Source organism: Phytophthora infestans, genomic scaffold (assembly GCF_000142945.1).
Source record: "Phytophthora infestans T30-4 supercont1.30 genomic scaffold, whole genome shotgun sequence".
In the NCBI taxonomy this organism is placed as follows: domain Eukaryota; phylum Oomycota; class Peronosporomycetes; order Peronosporales; family Peronosporaceae; genus Phytophthora; species Phytophthora infestans.
In genome coordinates this window covers 809,918-828,006 of record NW_003303729.1, presented here as the reverse complement: position 1 = coordinate 828,006, position 18,089 = coordinate 809,918, and the positions used below count along the sequence as shown (strand labels likewise).

Below are 18,089 nucleotides of genomic sequence, written 5' to 3'. Positions count from 1 at the left end.
AAACGGATCTCAGACCGGAGCCGGATGCGATCTGGATACACGCACCTTTAGCTGGAATCCTTCGATGCCGCCCGACGATGACTACAATCTGGACCGACACTTCGCTTGTAGCCGTAGTCGAAAACCAGCTCCTCGCCAACACCAATGTCACGCAGAGCCCAGATTGTGATGTGGTGCACACCACAAACACTCATCACCTTTGCCGTGCAGTTGGGCGACTCACTCTGGTGGTTAATGAACTTGCTCTTGTTGCCGCTGCGAAGCGCGTCCAACACCGCATCTTCGTTCAAATCAAACAAGTAGCTCATCTCCATCTTGTCGTAAAACAGACCGCGGCGCTCCGCCTCGTCCTGGGAAAGCATGGCGCCAGTGTACTCGTACACAAATTCGGTCGCCAAGAAAGCCTCGCGTGCAAACATTCCGTACCCATGGATCGAGGAGAAACCCATGCCCAACCTTTTGTGGTTGCTACGGATCACATTTACATTGCCACACACCGATTTCCCACACCTCTTCTGTGCGAGCGTATCGGTAGACACCGACACAGCAATCTCACTCGCCCCGCACGATACACATACGTCTGGATCACATTCGCGCAGCGCCGCATAGCACGGACATCGGTTGGTACGACATTCGCCTGCCGAGCATGAACAACCTTCAAACCTGCCAAACAGCAAACATGCAACATTGAGTCATTGTCGGTCAATGTCATTAACCAAATCAGAAAAACCAATGCTTTAACCAATGCGATGGTTAACGCTTTGGTTTTATGTTGAGCACGGGCAACATTGCTTGCCAAGCTGTCGCCTTGCTTCACGCACCTATTTGGACAGTCGCGAGAGCAGGCACACGCTTTCTCGCACATGTGGTCTCGCTTCATACAAGAGCACCCCGACGTATCGCACATGCCCTCGTGTGTGCACGGCTGGTATTCATGATTCTCCGTGCCCCGATCCTGCAGACGTTGGTTGCGTGTTCGCTGTAGCAGCTCGTGATTACTTCCGCCCGCCCTGCGCCCCTGCTTCCAGTTGCGGACACGCCGGCCCGACCTCCCAACACCATCCGTCACACCTCCGCGGTTGTCATTATTTGCTTGCTCATTTTTTATCATGTCGTGCACCTCAAAACAACAAACAGAGCCCATGATGGCCGAGAGCAGGCACGAGTTGTCGCCCATAGTCTCTCGGAGCTTTCGAAGCACACCAAGCTCTGCTGCTGATAATGTAGTTCGCTGGGCACTCGCATCCATGGTCTCATCATTCTTCCAGCACATCTTGCTGCATGGGCTTCCTGCAGAGAGGAATGTGTGCATCTTTTCCGCCACCAACGGTACGTGCGACGTATCGACATACTCGGATGGATCAGTCATGGTCTTGCGCTGACGTCGACGTTGCTTTTGAGATTCATTGCTCCCGTCGCTCATGTCCTCGTCGCTCTCCACGCCGACCTGCGTCTCATCCGCACGTGATACAGTTGCCAAGCTGCCTGAGCTGTCACGAGCTCTTGCAGCAGTATCAAAGTGTCCCGCCTCCCTAGCTGCCTTCAATACAATTTGAGGGTAGACGGGATCCACTCGCCTGGTCGGTAGCGGGTGATCGCCTCCATGTTCGTGGCAGGCGTATCTGTAGCACGTCCGACAGAGCGAGCCATGGTACACGTCCACCAAGTCGTGGTACGAATCTGTCGCACGCAGGCCTAACGCTGCGATGCCTGCCGTCGCGCCGTCCACGAGACTGTCCACGATGCTTGACTCGAAACTGCATATTGGCGGCTGCAACCGTCTGCTCAAGGCTTTCGCGCGGCTGGCTTTCGATAACGACGACTGCTTTAGCAAGTTGACAATGGCTGCCACATCGGGATCCCACGCATGCTTTCCACCACGACCCAGCTTCTCCATCCGATCCAGTCTGGTGGCTGCTCGCTGCCTCGAGTCGTGCAGCTTCTTCAGTTCGCTGTACGCTGTGTACGCCTGAGAGAAGCCGAGCTCGCTCTTCAGCGCGTGGAACACTTGTTCCGAGTCGCTAAGACGACCAACCACCAGTCGCAGCACGAACTCCGCCACCTCTTCGTCAGCCACACTGCCTACCTGTAGTCCGTACTTCTCACCACTTTCATTCCCACCCTCAGCTCCACTCGACCTTGTGATGGCAGTGTAGCGTAGAATCGGATCGTCCTCGACGCGGTAGTTGCCACGCAGTCCAATGCTCGTCGTGTACCGCCGCAGAGGTGGAATCTCTTCGACGCGGCTGATCTGGATCAGCGATGACACGGTTCTCTCTCGCACGAAGCTGTCGCCACGACCAATTCGGAACGAGACGCTTCCCGCACTCTGGCTGCACATGTGCTGCACAGCTTTCAGCTTCCTCACAGCATGCTTCTCCGCTGTGGAGCGAGGAAGCAGATGCGACGTCACCGCTGTACATTTGCAACCGAAGCTACATTAGCAAGGAACCTCCGAATAAAGACTAGTATACGTAGTTCCAGCCATACCATTCTGACCGTAAGGAGGTCTCCTGAACTTCCTCAATGCTCCTTGGTACGTAACAATCTTCCTACGGGCCTCTGTCAGAATAGCTTGCACCTTCCTTCGATGACAGCGACGAATGATAGGAAGATGTGCTGTCACCAAGGAACTCACAGCACGAGTGACGTCACTCTGAGGCCTCGCCACCTCGTTAGGAAACACGGATGAAATACACTGCGTGGGCTTGCCGAAGCTTTCCAGGATCGAGCACTGGCTTGCCAGCGTCTCTGTTTCGTCTGCATCATCAAAGGCAACAGCGCAAATAATAAGCAAACAACACTGTTACAAGAGCGACACAGACGCAATGGAGAAGGCCTCCAAACCAACCAGCAGCGTTATCATACCATAGAATGTGAGCGGGTGCTCGCAATTCAACGCGAACGGCTCACTACACGTCTGGCCACTGAAAGGAAGAATGTTCGGCGGGGCTTCGTCAAAGTAAACACCGCGATACGCTGTGGGGTGGAGCATCTCCTTACTATAATTCAGCCGCGTAGTTCTGTTGGCTACAGTTGCGTGCGTCACCTTCGTCTTGCTCTGATCCTTCCAAGCATCGCCATCCTCAGAGGTTATCGTGCTGTTGGTATCCGAGTGGTCGTCCATGCAGATCACTCCCTCGCATGTCTTTCGCTTCTGCGCGGCAGGTTTCGTGAAGTGAGATCGATTCCGAGTCTGCTTATGCTGCGACCGAATCCACGCCAGCTCTCGCTCCTGGGCCTGCAGGTCATCGAGCGCCACGTGATCCATGTCAAAGTATGTGGCTACCCGTCGTTTCTTTCTCAGTAATGGCGACGGTAAGGATGAAGAGTTCACAGATACTGCCGGCGACGACGACGCAGACTTCGCTTTGCTCGGCGGCGTTTTCGACACCGATTTGCGGCAATGATATCGACCAAACGCGTCCGTCTCTCCTTCTCGCGCTTGACCTGTCGACTGTGACGCAGTTCTCGAAGTCAACACGGATTTCCGCGCTGGCACTGGTGTCGGTGGTGCGGCCGGCGAAGGCGAGGCCGACGAGTCCGAGGACGACGACATAAGACACACCGGTGCGTTCTGTGTCGCTGGGGAGGGCTTCGATACGGAGTCTCGCGACTGCGCACTACTCTCATCAGTTTTTTCCCGGTGTAACTTCTTCTTCGTCTTTTGATCGCTTCCTCGAGTTTTCAAGCCAGTAGTAATCTCTCGTCGCATCTGAGGCAGCACCCGCTTGCGCTTGCCTGCCGCTTTAGCTTGAGTATTATTCTTCGCCTGGTTGCTTGTATGCGCCGAATATTGTGGGCGTCTCACTGCTGTCTCGGAGCTCTTTGGCACTGGAAAGGTGGTTGGCTTCAGCTCGTTCGCGTGGCCATTCAGCACTAGGCGCTTCTTGCCTGTCTTCACGGGCGTCCGAGGCGGCGAATCGCTGTTCAACGATGTCAGTGAAGACACCGATGACGAGCGCAGGCGACCACCGACAGATGAATCGGAGCTACTTGACGACGACAAAATATCCACGATTTCTGACGGTTGTTTGTTCTGAGCTGCTGCATGAGCTCCAGCGGAAGTGCGACGGCGACTTTTCACCTGGCGCTGACCACTCACTCCAACATGTTTCCGCAATATCCCACGTGACTCCGTGTTTCCTGAAGCGCTACTTGGCCGCTCTCTAACGTCAAAACGAGAGCGACGATGAGATCCAGAACTCGAGCTGGAGCTGGAATCCGAGCCAGAACTGGAGCTGAGACTTCTCAACCTCGCTCGAGACCGCGACGGTTGGGCTGGACGTTGTTTAATGCGTCCTCTGCTTTTGTGAACGGTCTTCGCTGGGCATTTCACTGCTTGTAGTGGTCTCTTGTCACTGTGTTGCTTTGGCTGTAGCTTCTTGGTCTTCGTAGATAGAAGCGGTGGTGCCATGGCTGCTTTCTTCTCCTTCTTCTTGGCCGTGCTGCCACTGGCACTGGACTCATGTGTATCGAGAGCGGCAGCCATCGCCAGCGCCGCCTCCACCGCATCTGCGTAGCCAGTGGGCTGCGCACGCCTCCATTTCATCGCTGGAGATGCCGGCGGGGTCGTAGAAGCTGATGAACGTGTCATCTCGCCCTCAGACGACGCGTCGCTGCTATCGTCCAGCACAATCACCTCCGTCGCCGCCATTCGCTCCTGCTTGTCGGGGCTGATGATCGTAATTCTGAAATAACTGATTGGATGAAAGTCGAAACCGGTGACAGCACAAATTGGGAAACTTACGGTAGTGCAGAGGCACTTCTGCAACGGGATTGTCAACTCCGGTCATGCAACCCTACCCCAGTTAAACACAATTGGCACTTAAAGCTATAAATGTAGGATGCGTATGTTGTATGCGTTGGAGAATCTCCACTGGAGGGCACCGCCATTATTTTATTACTATGAAGCCTTACAGAAGGTCTGACCAATGTCGTTCGACTTGGATGTGAACGACGGTAGCGATTTGGTTGCGTCGGTTGCATCGATATATGGATTCCACACGCGTGTGTGTGTGGGGGGGTTGCTGTCTCGCCGCCATTATCGGTACAGTGATGTGATGCCGCCGAGAGTGTTGAATTGATCAGCTCAGCGATCTCATATTTTTTACTGATAAATTAAAACTGTCGATTCGTGAGCTATCGGGCACGGACAGGTTTGTATTTGCTCTTCAGCTCACGGACGCCGTGTAGTGATACTTGTCCTGTAGAGCTCGAGCGGCGGGTGGGGATGCTGAAAAAGAAGTGTACATTCACAGAGGTACGGTCTCACTTCACTAGTTGATACTACAGTACTAGAAGTGTACATTCACAGAGGTACGGTCTCACTTCGCTAGTTATCACTACTACGGTACTACTGTAGTAGTACATCTTGGTTAAATTAAGGCCCTGGGTAAAGTGCGATTCGTCGACAGTCTCCATTTCAAACTCTCAGTTGACAATCGACCAGCAAAAGCACAGACTTACAAGACTTGTTCCAAGTACACCTCCTCCAGTGATATAGCCATGAACTCGCTGCTATTCCTGTACCTGAACTTGATCCGCGGCCCCCAGATTGTGGCCGCCCGTCGCGAGAAGGAAGAGAAGGAGAAGCGCGCGCAGCTGGAGGCCGACATCGCGAGTGGGAAGGTGACGAAGATGGCGAGCTGCAAGAAGTGCGACGCGCCCGTGAACCGCCTGTCGGTGCCTGTCGTTGCCACACCCACGTGCGCTGCGTGTCTGGCAAAGGAGGCCGAGGAGCTTCGCGTGGCCAAGATGCAGATGCGGAGGGAGATCAAGATGTCGCCCTTCTTGTGGTTCCAGGTGTTCATCATGCTGCTGGGTCTCACTGTCTTCTTCCACCGCAACGTCATGCCGCTGGTTTAATTAGTATCGTAGGAGAAGAAGAAGAAGGTCAAGCGTAAGCACACAAGGGTACTTTCGTGACAAACGGTTATATCAATGAATTTCACTTGTTGCAGGCTCTAGCCTGCCGGTGACTGTTGAAGATACTGGAGCAATCCGGTTTTTCTTACTGGCAAAACGTTCACGTGTTGATACATCGTTGGCAACCGTGGCTCTGGTTTCGATGGCCCGGTATTCAACCTTGGCCAACGCCAGCCATGTCATTTAATGGCATTTCTTTGGACAATGAACGTGGATTCACTTGGAACCTCTACACCAGTGATGGGTAAAGTTATATTTCAAGTATCGGCATTGATCAATTATACTTGCAATGCCATACTGCAAGCATGTACAATACTGCAATACATAATGCTGAAAAGCACGATACTGCAATTTGTAATTCAGCCCTCACACCAAACCAACTATTTTCTCAGCCTTCTTCTAACCGCCCTCGGGCCGTAGTGGAGTGTCTGCGCTCGATCTGAAAGCGCTTAAGAGAGGAGCAGATAGTCGTGCTCGATCTGAAAGCGCTTAAGAGAGGAGCAGATAGTCGTGCTCGCTCCTTTTAGTGTTCGTTCCGACATAATTTAATAGATGTATTCTTATTTTGTAGTCATCAAGAAGCAGCTCGGGGTACAAGGTGATTCTTGCTTGATTGTGATGTGTTCGTGCAGGTTTCTTCGTTTCCTTTTTTACGTTTAATCTGGTAACAGGCTATGCGGACAGTCGGTTGTTAGATTTCAGAGGACCATTACATTTTTATTTTCGCAACATGTGGACATTTTCTATAGATCAGGCGAGATATATCCCACGAAGCTGTGTGCACTACTGGTTTTTTTATCCGTGCTTAGATACTGTAGTAGCATTGCGAAACTGTAGGGTACTCTAAGTTCTGTATAACAATCGTCACGTTGATTTACTATTGAGCAAGTTGAAGTTAAAGAAGTGGCCAGCAACTACATGTAACATGCGTAGAATACTAAAAACTAAAGATCCATTCTTTTTCTTTTTTTCTCCTATTTGACTGCTTCGCGAGCGAGTTTGTCGTCGAGATACTGCATGGTTTTGTCCTTTGCGGCTTTCTTGGCAGCCACCGCTTGTGTGAGTTGAGCCATCTTGTTGACACTCGTGCCGATGAGCGCGTCACCCGATTTCAGAGTCGTGTGGTTGGGTAGAGACCGAGTAGCGTTGCTGGCTAATTGTCCCAAACTGAGCGACGCCTTGTACTGCAGCTCCTCGTCTGTAGATCGAGCTCGAGCGATACGTAGCAGAGCCTGGATGCCTCCTTCCTCGGCGATACGCAGATGGTTCTCGTAGTTGTCTGCTAGTTTGAGTAGTGCGAGGCCAGCGTAATGCCGCGGCTCGGCATGCACCGACATCATGGCGATGAGTGGACGTAAGGCTCCACGCTCGACAAGACGAACTTGGTACTCTCGGTTGGAAGCCAAGTGGGCCAGCGTGAAGGTGGCGTACTCCTGACACTCCATGTCCTCGACACAAGCCAAGGCGATGGCCGCGTCCAGGCCTCCTTCACGGTACAGATCGTCATGGTAGTCTGTCTGCTGCTCCACCACCAGAGCGAGGATGTATCCGCAGTTCCTCAACGTCTCCGTGTCGATACACTTGGTCAATGCGATCACGTGGGTCAGCGTGCCCAGCTCCACCAGTTTCTGTAGCACATCTTTGCTTTCGGCCAACGAGCCGAGACAGTAGAGCGCGCAACGAACACATTCCTCGTCTGCAGACGCTAGTAGCGCCAGCAGAGGCAGCAGTCCGCCACTCTGCATCACCGAGACCTTCGTCACGCTCTGCTTGCCCAATGTCAAGGCATTCAGCGCCAAACAGCCACAAAGCTGCACGTCTGCGCTTGGATAACGCAGGAGATCGATCAATGGAGGCACCGCACCTTCCTCGATCAGCCGAAGCTTATTGTTGCCCATTCCACCCAGTGCCAGAGCTGCGAGGGCCAACGCTGCGTACCGCTGGATCTGTGCGTCAGGGAACCGGATGAGATGCGTCAGAGGACGAACAGCTCCTTGCTCCACGATGAAAGCCTTGTCGTCGCCCGAGGAAGCGACGTTGCAGATCGCTAATGTGGCAAACCGTTGTGTAGCCACATCCAGCGAGCGCGTGAGACGGAACAGAGACGGCAGCGCGCCCTGACGCACCAGCTCCGACTTGACCGAGTTCGTCACGGACAAGGAAGCGAACACTCGCGCGCAGTCTCGTTGTACGCGTGCGTCGTCGTGTGCTCCTACGTTAATCATAGCGGAGATGGCACCTTCGCGTACAACATCCAGTTGGTGCTCCAGTGAGTCGGGCCACGTTCGCGAGAGCGAAGACGCAATCTCGCTTCACTTCCAGGTCGTCGTAGGCGCAGCAGCGGAGAATATGAGCCAAGCCGCCGTCACGAACCAGCTTCAACTTGTTCTCCTCATTCAGAGAGAAACTCGAGAAGGCTGCAGCTGCCGTGCGTTGGTAATCCAGCAGCGGACTCTGCGCCAGCCTGATGAACGGCTGGAGAAGCGATTCTTGCACGATGTGAACGCGGATCGTCGGGTTGGCGGACAAGAAGCGCAGGCCCATCGCGGCGTACCGCTGCGTGACGTCATCTGCAGACTCGGTAAGCTGGATGAGGCTCAACAAAGCTCCTTGCTTGTACACGGCTTGGTGGTTCTCCTCGTTGGAGCAAAGATTCGCCAGCGCGCGACTCACATCTTGCAGAATCTCCGCGCTGTCTTGAGCCACTTTGGCCAACGCAACGAGCGCACTCGTCAAACCTTCCGCCACAATTTTCTGCTGGTTCGTGGGGTGTTCGGACACATTCGCGATCAACCCCACGCACTGGCACTGCAGATCGCGTAGCCCTTTCGCGCCAGGATTCGTGTTCAGACATCGCAGCACGGGGCGGAGAGCTCCTTCGTCGACGACTTGCTGCTTGATCTCTGGGTGAGAAGCCGACGACGTCAAATGACGCAACGCGGCCACTGCAGGGGCTTGAAGTGACGCGTCCACGTCTCGTAAGAAGGTGACAAGAGCGTTCAGTCCTCCTTCTTCCACGTACTTGCGTCGGAACTCGCTGTTCGCTGCTAGATCACGCAACGCCAGGACGCTCTGCCGACGCGTATTGAGCTCTTTAGCGTGCAGTAGGAAGAACAGAGTCTTCAGTCCGCCTTCATACACTAACCCACGATGGCTCGCGAAGTTTGGAGCGAGTTTGCGCAATGCCAACGCCGCGTTGTACTGACACTCCGGGTCCAGCGATAAGCCAAGATGAACAAGACCCGGAAGACCGTCAGCGATCATATCCGTGTGGTGCTCAAAGCTGGACAGCAGATTGGCGATCGTACGTGACGCTTCTCGGTGGATTTCCTCGTTTCGGTGTTTCATCAGAGCGATCAAGAAGTCTCCACTGCGCTCTGCCACGAAGTGAGAGTGCGTATCGAGATGTTCCGCCAGATTAGCGAGTGCGCCACACGCTTGTCTTGCGACTTCGAGATCGGAGGACTGGGCCAGCTTGATAAGCGGTCGCAGAGCTCCTTGCTCGACGATCTCGACCTTGTACTCGTCACTAAGCGACAAATTGCAGTACGTAGCGGCCACTTCTCGCTGCGTCTCGAGTTCCTCCGACATGCCAGCCATCGCTAATGGCGGTAAACCTCCGCCACGTACAATACGTCCGCGGTTCTGAGCCGAGAACTGACACAGACGCCGCAGCGCCGATACAGCTAGTGTGTGGGAATTCGAGTCCTCTGCATGCGATAACATAATGAGCGCTGCGATCCCGCCTTCGTCTCCGATAGCGGCGCATTGTGCCGTGTTTCCTGCGAAGTTTGCCAACGCGAAGGCAGCGTACAGTCGAATGTCTTCGTCCTTGGACTGCCCCAGTCGCAACGCCACTTTCAATACACCTCGGTTGATCATGTGGTCGTGGTTGTTTTCGTTCGCAGCCAAGTTCGACAGCGCCATGATAGCAAACCGCTGGCTCTCTACGTCGTCTTCGTCCTCAGTAAGCGCAAGAATCGGAGCCAGACCACCGTGAACAAGCACTTGGACCTGTAGAAGCGGGGCGCACGCCAAGTTGCACAACGCAATGCAGGCGTATCGACGCACAGTCGGGTCAGCTGCATCTTTCGCTGCTAGTAGCAGTGCTTGCAATCCTCCGCCACGTGCTGCAGCTGAGCGTGTTTCGCTGTTCGCTGCCAGGTTACATAGCGTCATTGTGGCGTAACGCTTGCAGTCTCCGTCTTTGGCTCCAGCCAGTCGAACTAGCGCCGACTCGATGCCTGCCTCAACGAGTTTCAGCTGATTCGCTTGTGCGCACGATACGTTGTAGAGCGCCAGGGCAGCACTGCGCTGACACTCGAGATTAGGCGACAAGCACAGCGCCCGCAGAGGTTGAAGAGCATGCCGCTCTACGACTACGAGGCGGTTTTGACGATGTGCTGATACGTTAGCCAGTGTCATGCTGGCATATCGAGAACACTCCGTGTCGCTTGATCCAGCAAGGTCTACGAGCGGATCAAGTCCGTCGTCTTGTACCACGAGATGCAGCTGGTTGGCCGGGTTGGCTGTCAAGTTACACAACGCCATAGCTGCGTACTTGGAACACTCGACGCTCGGAGACCGCAGTAGAGCTACAAGCGCTCGCATAGCACCGGCCTTCATGATCTTCTGCTCGTTGCTAGCATTACTTGACAAGTTGCAGATGGCCATGGCTGCACAGCGCTGGATTTCTTGGTCTCCGATCTCGTTCAGTCGAGCCACAAGTGCAGGGAGGGCGCCGGCGTCCACAATACGATGCTGGTTCTCCGAGTGGGCACTGAGTCGGTAGAAAGCACGAGCCGCGTACTGCCGTGTAGACGCGAACTCGCTCTTCAACAGCTCCGACAGCGGGACCAGTCCGCCAAGCTCGGAGATCTGGAACTGGTTGTGCGAAGTGACGGCCAAATTCCCCAGACACATCGCAGCGTCACGTCCACAAAACTCTTCTGTACTCTGCGCTAACGTGAATATAGCACGGAATTCCTGGAGCGTGAACACGCCAAGGTGGTTCTCTGCGTTACTTGACACGTTGGCAAAGGTGCGACTGATATGCCGTGCGATCTCTGCATTGTAGCTGGCCTTGGTGAGCTCCAGAAGAGCCGGCAAGGCACCTTCACGCACCATTTGCACTTGGTTCAACACGTTCTCACTCAGCGTAGCCATAGCTCCAGCGCATTGGAGTCTTACATCGTCGTCCTCTACAGCGCAGCAGCTGAAGAGCGGCGGTAGACCTCCTTCATGCACGAACTGCGTCTTGACTGGAGCGTACAGTGACAAGTGCCGCACACCAGCTGCTCCCATGGTCTTGAGCGTTGCGTCGGCACTTCGTAACAATGAGATAAGCGCCAGCATCGTGCCTCCGTCTTCTGCAAGCGTGGGCTTGTTGTCTTTATTCGCGGTCAGAGTCTTAAGCGCTGCCGCTGCTTGACGTTGCACGTCCAGTCCAGGAGAGCCAAGTAGCATATGCAGCGTCTGCACCGAGCCACATCCAAGCAGCGCTCGGTGCGTGTCGCAATTGCTAGTAAGCTTGTGCAGCGCTAGCGCCGTATTATACTGACACTCATGGTCTTCAATCTTGGCCACTCGGGCCACAGCAGCAAGTCCTTCTTCATTGAGAAGTACAGCATGGAACTCTGGCGTACTCATGAGATTAGCCACCAGTCTCGAGGCTTCACGGTACACTGGCAGATGTCGACTTCGCATTGCCTTGACTCCAACATGCACCGCATGGGTATCGATCATGTACTCATGCGTGCGTGCATTTTCTGCAACGTTGGCTGCAGCGCCACAGGCATTTCGTGCGACTTCGACATCAGGAGATGAGCACAAGGCAAATAACTGCTGGAACAACGCGGGTGCAGTCGCGAAGATGAGCTTGTTGCATTGCGCCAGACCCAGATTGCACAGACACGCTGCAGCTTCACGTTGGTTCTCTAACAGCTCCGTGTGTCGAGCACAAGTCAGTAGTGCAGCGGCTAGATCCTCGCGATGCTGTGCAACCATAGACACTCGATTCACATCCAGATTTGTGATACGACGCAGCACTGACACCGCGTGACATTGAGCACTTGGATGTTTGGCTTCCTCGGCATCCAGCGCCAGTTTAATGAGAGGTCCACCGCTGTTACTGAGCTGTCCGATGAGCTCGTGGAGTGACTCGTTCGTGGAGATCTTGCCGAGTGCGAAGGCTGCGTAGAAGCGCGTTTCCATGTCATTTACTGCGTCAAGCGCTGCGATAAGTGCTGGTAAAACTCCGTTACCCACGAATGCTTCGTGGCTCGCCTCATTGGTGAAGATGCAGCCTAACGCGAGCAAAGCAAACCGACGAGGCTCAGGGTGGTCTACGTCGACGGATAACCCAATTAAAGGCGTCACAACCTTCTCGCGCAGCACTCTTGCATGGTTTTGCGGGTTGGACACGAGGTTCCCGAGACCCACAACTCCAAAGAGCCGAGTCTTGGAGTCTGTGTGCTCGATAGCACGTACAAGGAATTCGTGGCAGCCGTCGGCGAGCAACAAGTCGTGGAGCGCATAGTTCGACGAAAGATTTGCAACACACTTGACTGCTTCACGCGCGACCCGAGCAGGAGCTCCTCGGGTCTCGAATTCCAGGAAGAACCGTAAGCCACGCTGCTCTGCAATAGCTGAATGGGTATCGCAATTCTCAGCAATGTTAGCGACACTAGCGCTCGCAAATGCCGCTGTATCCTCGTCGTTGGACAACATCAGAGTGATCAGAGAACCCGTCAATGGTGATGAAGCTATAGCCAGCTTGTTCTTCTCGGCAAGCGACAAGTTGTACGTTGTCATCGTGACCTCACGGTGTAGCTGTACGTCAGATGAGCGCGCTCCAAGCACTAAAGGCTCCAGTCCACCTTCCGAAACAATGTGCAGACGTGTCTCCGGTCGATTTGAGAGTCCACGAAGTGCCGCAATAGCCGTCTTCTGGTCATTCACGTCGACCGAACAAGCTAGCTGGATGATAGGAGGCAGACCGCCCATAGCTTCGACCATTTGTCTGCGATCCGGATTGGCAGCGAGGTTACACAGCGCAAAGGCAATGCAGCGATGGGTTTCCAGGTCCACGCTGTTGGCTACCTCGACGAGGGGTGATACAGCGCCCGCTGCAACCAGCTCATCTTGATACTCGGCTTTCGCAGCGATATTTCCCAGTGTCACCGCGCCAAAGAGTCGATAGGTGGCATCAGCGGAGCACAGGAACGCCACCAGGGCCTGCATCTCGCACGCAGCGATAAATACTTCGGGATACGCACCGACACAGCCACTAAGAGACAAGTTACACAGACACGCCAGCACTTCTTGTTGCACGTCCATATCCTCGGATTTGGTAAGTGCCAGTAGAGGACGCAGGACGCCACGACGTACCAGTTCACGTCGCGCTAGCTCGTTCACACACAGTCCTCGTAATGCGCACACAGCACGATACTGACACTTGGAGTCTTGAGACTCTAGCAGACGCAGTAAAGCCTCCAAAAAGACTTCTCCGAGCTCAAGAAGCACGGTATGATTCTCCGAGAACGCGGTGAAGTTGGCGATTCCGAACGCTGCACCATTCCTCAATGCCATGTCTGCGTGCTGTAGTAAATCTGCGAAGAGAGGAAGGACTCCAGCATCAACGAGAACAGACTGCGTAGCACGGACACTGGCGATGTTGGTGAGCGTGAAGACAGCGTATCTCTGCGTGTCCAGATCACCATTGAGCGAGCCATCGGCAAGCGCCACTAACGTTGGGACAAGAGCATCTTGCACGATCTTGGTGATGTTGTCAACGTTCGTGGAGAGATTGGCAATACCCATAGCTGCATACCGCTGACTAAGGAAGTCTGGCGCATTCAACGCAGCCATCAGCGGAGCCAGACCTCCACTCGAGACAATCTCTGCTGTGTACGCGTATTCCGCTGACATATTGGCGATCGCGCGAAGTGCTTCACGTTGCACGTCCACGCTCTTCGCACGTAGCACAAACTTAATGTGCTGTAGCACTCCATCCTTCACCATCCGTCCTTGATTCTCCACGACTTCAGCCAAGTTGGCGAGTACTCCACATGCCTGATGAGCAACTTCTCCATCTGCTGAGTGTACCAGTGTCAGTAGAGGTGCTAGACCGCCATTGAGTACGATGACGACTTTGTTGTCTTCGCTCAATGACAGATTTCGTAGCGCAGCACAAACCTCGCGCTGCACCTCGATATTCTCCGACAGTGCGAGCTTGAATAGGGGGAGAAGAGCGCCAAACGATACAGCCTGGGTGCGGCTCTTGGCTTCAACAACCATTCTTCGTAGAGCAAAACAAGCCTGTAGATGTGTGTCCTCGTCAGCATCATGCAGCAGAGCGATGACAGTGCGTAGCCCGCCTAACTTGGAGATCTGCGCACTGTTGCTCTCATTGGCTGCTAGGTTATTCAGTGCAAAGGCAAGCGCACGACGAGTCTCGAGGTCTGTAGCCTTGTCCACCGTCATAAGCGCCGTCACAGCACCTTGGTCGAATAAGTCACGGTGATTCTTGTGATCCACTGCGAGATTCCCAATCGCCAGCGTTCCGAATCGTCTACAGACCGCATCTTCCGTCTCCTGGGCGAACGCTGAGATATAGCGGAGTGCACTGCTTCGCAACAGAGTGGCTTGACTTGACGGCTTCGCTGCAAACAAGGCAAGACAGCGAGAAACCTGGCGTTTGACTTCCAGATCAGCACCAGTTGCTAGGGCGTACAGAGGTGTTAGCACGCCTTCCTCCAGCATCTTCTTGTGCGTGTGCCCTTCAATCATCTCTGCCAAGTTCGCTAGAGCGCACACCGCTTGTCGCTCGCGATACGAGTCTCGGCTACTTGCCAGAGCGATGAGAGCAGGTAGACATCCACCACGAGCCATCGTGATCTTGTTCTCTTCACTTAGTGATAAGTTCGAGAGCGTCGCAGCTACCTCTCGCTGCACTTCGATGCTCTCACTCGAGGCTGCTAGGATAAGTGGCTCCAGTGCGCCCAGACGCACGACTTGTTGACGAACAGCTTGGTTCACTGACAGTCCTCGAAGCCCAGCAATAGCTTGGAACTGCACGTTGGCACCTCCTGGGAATGCGAACGAGATGATAGGTTGCAGACAATTGGTTGCTACGATCCGCTCGATATTCTTGGGGTTGCTGCACAGATTGCCAACCGCGAAGATGGCGAACTGGCGGCACTTGACGTCACGATGTTTGGCGTAGCCAGCGAGAAACGTCAACGCCTTGTCCAGTAATTCCTCGTGGGTAGACGGCGAGACAGCCAGGTTAGCGAGCACTAGGAGACAATAGCGGATCACATCGTTATCTGCCAATGAACGTGGGTCCAAAGCTTCTTCAATACGCGCTAGGATGGGCGGAAGCACACCTTGCGCCAACAACTTTGGCTGGTTGTTGACGTTTGTTCCGAGATTGCACAGAGCCATCGCTGCCATGCGCTGACAGTCCACCACTTCGCTGCCCAGTAGCTGTATCAACGGAGGAGCTGCACCTTGACGCAAGATGACTTCAGCGAAGTCACAGTTAGCCGACAAGTTCCCCAGAGCTCGAGCTGCTTCACGCTGCGCGATGATTCCTCCGTGCTGCAGCGCCTCCACGACAGGAGGGATGGCACCGTTCGCCACGAGGTGACTCTGATTTTCCACGTCTTCAGCTAGATTGGCCACAGCACATAGCGCTTGTCGTTGAACACCCACATCAGCATGCTTGAGCGCTCCGAGGATCGGTGGCAAGCCGCCACACTTGCAGATGTCGGACTTGTTGGCATCAGCGAACGACAGCGTGCAGATTGCAGGTAGGACGTCTGCTTGCAGGTCAGAGCTCTGCGTACGTGCGAGGAAAAGCACAGGCTCCAGACCTCCTTCCTCGGTAATCTGCTTGCGTAGATCAGCGTTCAGTGCGACCTTGACGAGCGCGAAGGCTGCATACTGACGGACTTCTTCGTCAGGAGCACTGGACAGGGAGATCAGCAGTGGAAGCGAGCCTTCTTCAACGATGGCGCGGTGGTTCTCGACACAAGTCGCCAAGTTGGCGATGGCCAGGATGGCGAACCGCTGGATCTCCAGCTCCACGTCTTCAGACCGAGCAAGAGACATCAGAGGCTCCATGGCCCCACTTTCCATTAGCAGCTCACGGATCGCTGGGTTTGTTGCCAGGTTGCAGATTCCTAATGCCCCAACACGCTGCGAAGCCATATCGGGAGACAATAGATACGAGATCAGTAGCTGATGGCCGCCATGCTCGATCATATCTTCGTGATTCAGACGGAAGGCCGAGAGGTTTCCCAAAGCGCGACCCGCTTCACGTTGTACCTCCACAAACTGAGAGCGCATCATGGCAATGAGAGGGGGCACTCCTCCATCAGCGCAGATCTTCTCCTGGTTTTCTTCCACCTCCGCAAGGTTGGCCAACGTAGCACAGCTCTGGCGAGCAAGCTCCATGTCTTCGGACTGAGAATGCGCGATCAACGGGGCCACGGCACCGCTCTTAGCAATTTCGTACTTGGTTTCTTCGCTTACTGACAGATTGCAGAGCGCAGCACACGTCTCCCGCAAGATTTCCAAGTCGTCCGACTGTAACAGTAGCACGAGAGGTTCCAGTCCGCCTTCTTGAAGAATTTTGACCTTGTTGGCTTCACTTACTCCCAGTCCGCGTAGAGCTGCAACAGCTCGATGATGCACATCAGTATCTTCCGATGACGCCAGTGTGATAATGGGCTGAAGTCCTCCTTCCTCCACCATACGCGTATGATTCTGCTCGTTTGACGCGAAGTTCGCCAACGCAAACGCCACGTAGTACTGACTCAGTGCGTCGGCCGTACTTGCCAGAGAGAACAGGGACAGCAGACATCCAGCCTCAACCAGCGCCGGGTGGTTGGCTTTCATCGCAGCCAGGTTCGCTATCGCGAGCACGGCGTATCGTCGAGCTTCCAGCTCGCGGTCGAACGCTTGGGCGAGTGCAATAAGCGGTGTGATCGTCCCCAATCCTACGATCTGGACCTGGTAGCTCGCTGTCGTGCTCAGATTCGCCAAGGCCAACGCAGCGTAACGTTGACAGACGTGGTGGTTTAAAACCAGCGCAGTAGCAAGAGGCTGTAACACTCCTTCCTTCATCAACGCTGGCTGTACTTCTTCGTTTGCTGTGAGATTAGCGAGACATCGACAAGCTTCCGAGCGTGTGTTGAGATCCCTGGTCACTGCCAATGCCATGATCGAAGCCAGGCCGTTCTCACGTAGTAGTTTATCGTGAAGCTCATGCAGTTCAGTCAAGTTGGCGATCGTGCTGCATGCATACTCCTCAACAGCCGGGTCACCCGAGAGTGACAGCGAGATAATCGTCAGTAGCGCTCGATCCGAGATCTCCACTTTGTTTTCTGGAGTAGCTGAGAGCGCGCAGAAGGCTGCCGCTACTTCACGCTGGATGTCGGGTTCGTCAGAGCGTGCCATGAGCACCAGTGGATCCAGCATCCCTTCCTTCACCACAACAACTCGATTCCCTGGAGAGATGCAGATTCCACGCAGACACGCGAGAGATTGCCGCTGTGCAGTCAATTCCTTGCAACATGCCAACGCAATGAGCCGTGGGATAGCACCTTCCTCGACGATCTGGGGACGATACTCGTTGTTTACCGACAAATTCGCCAGTGCGAAGGCGCAGTAGACGCCGGAATGCACGATCTCCGGATCCAGCAGCTTCACCAACGGCTCAATCGTGCCTAACTGCACGATTTCTTCGTGATTCTCGGGTTCAGCCGCCAAGTTACCGATAGTCATCGCTACGTACTGCTTCGCGACGGCGTCATTCTCGTTGTCGTCGTCCTTGAAGAACTTGACAAGGGGTGGCAGCACCCCGTCCTCTACGATCCGAACGCGACTGGCTGGACACGATGCCACGTTTGCCATGCACAGGCAGGCAAGACGCAGTGCTTCGGGGTCACTCGACTGAAGAATCAGCGTTAGCAAGGCCTTCACTACGCCCTTGGACACCATCTTTTCGTGGAGCTCGGCATTTGTCGAGATTTCAGCCAGACTGAAGGCCACATCCCGCTGCTCTGTCGGTTTGCGCTCGCGACGTCCGCGCGCAATTAGCTGCTCTAATACCTTCGACATCCAGGGTGCCCTAGAAATGATCTGCGTTGCTT

The 18,089-nt window shown here is 54.5% G+C and overlaps 4 protein-coding genes across 4 annotated transcripts; 1 reads left to right on the top strand and 3 right to left on the bottom strand.

Annotated features, from left to right (window-relative positions):
- Positions 1-47: 47 nt before the first annotated feature.
- Positions 48-362, bottom strand: PITG_13837 (uncharacterized protein; the record flags this gene model as incomplete). The annotated part of the gene is made up of 1 exon (XM_002899471.1): positions 48-362. One exon carries the CDS (start codon positions 360-362, stop codon positions 48-50), a length of 315 nt encoding a protein of 104 aa, XP_002899517.1.
- A 459-nt stretch (positions 363-821) lies between these two features.
- PITG_13836 (cleavage induced predicted protein) lies at positions 822-2,995 on the bottom strand (the record flags this gene model as incomplete). The annotated part of the gene is made up of 5 exons (XM_002899470.1): positions 822-870; positions 924-1,378; positions 1,550-2,415; positions 2,491-2,760; positions 2,869-2,995. The coding sequence occupies 5 exons, from the start codon at positions 2,993-2,995 to the stop codon at positions 822-824; spliced, it is 1,767 nt and encodes a 588-aa protein (XP_002899516.1).
- A 1,939-nt stretch (positions 2,996-4,934) lies between these two features.
- PITG_13835 (uncharacterized protein) lies at positions 4,935-5,868 on the top strand (the record flags this gene model as incomplete). The annotated part of the gene is made up of 4 exons (XM_002899469.1): positions 4,935-4,978; positions 5,214-5,263; positions 5,296-5,319; positions 5,507-5,868. 4 exons carry the CDS (start codon positions 4,935-4,937, stop codon positions 5,866-5,868), a joined length of 480 nt encoding a protein of 159 aa, XP_002899515.1.
- Positions 5,869-6,902: 1,034 nt separating this feature from the next.
- Positions 6,903-18,057, bottom strand: PITG_13834 (vacuolar protein, putative; the record flags this gene model as incomplete). Its single annotated transcript, XM_002899468.1, has 2 exons — positions 6,903-8,137; positions 8,181-18,057. 2 exons carry the CDS (start codon positions 18,055-18,057, stop codon positions 6,903-6,905), a joined length of 11,112 nt encoding a protein of 3,703 aa, XP_002899514.1.
- Between the last annotated feature and the right edge of the window lie 32 nt (positions 18,058-18,089).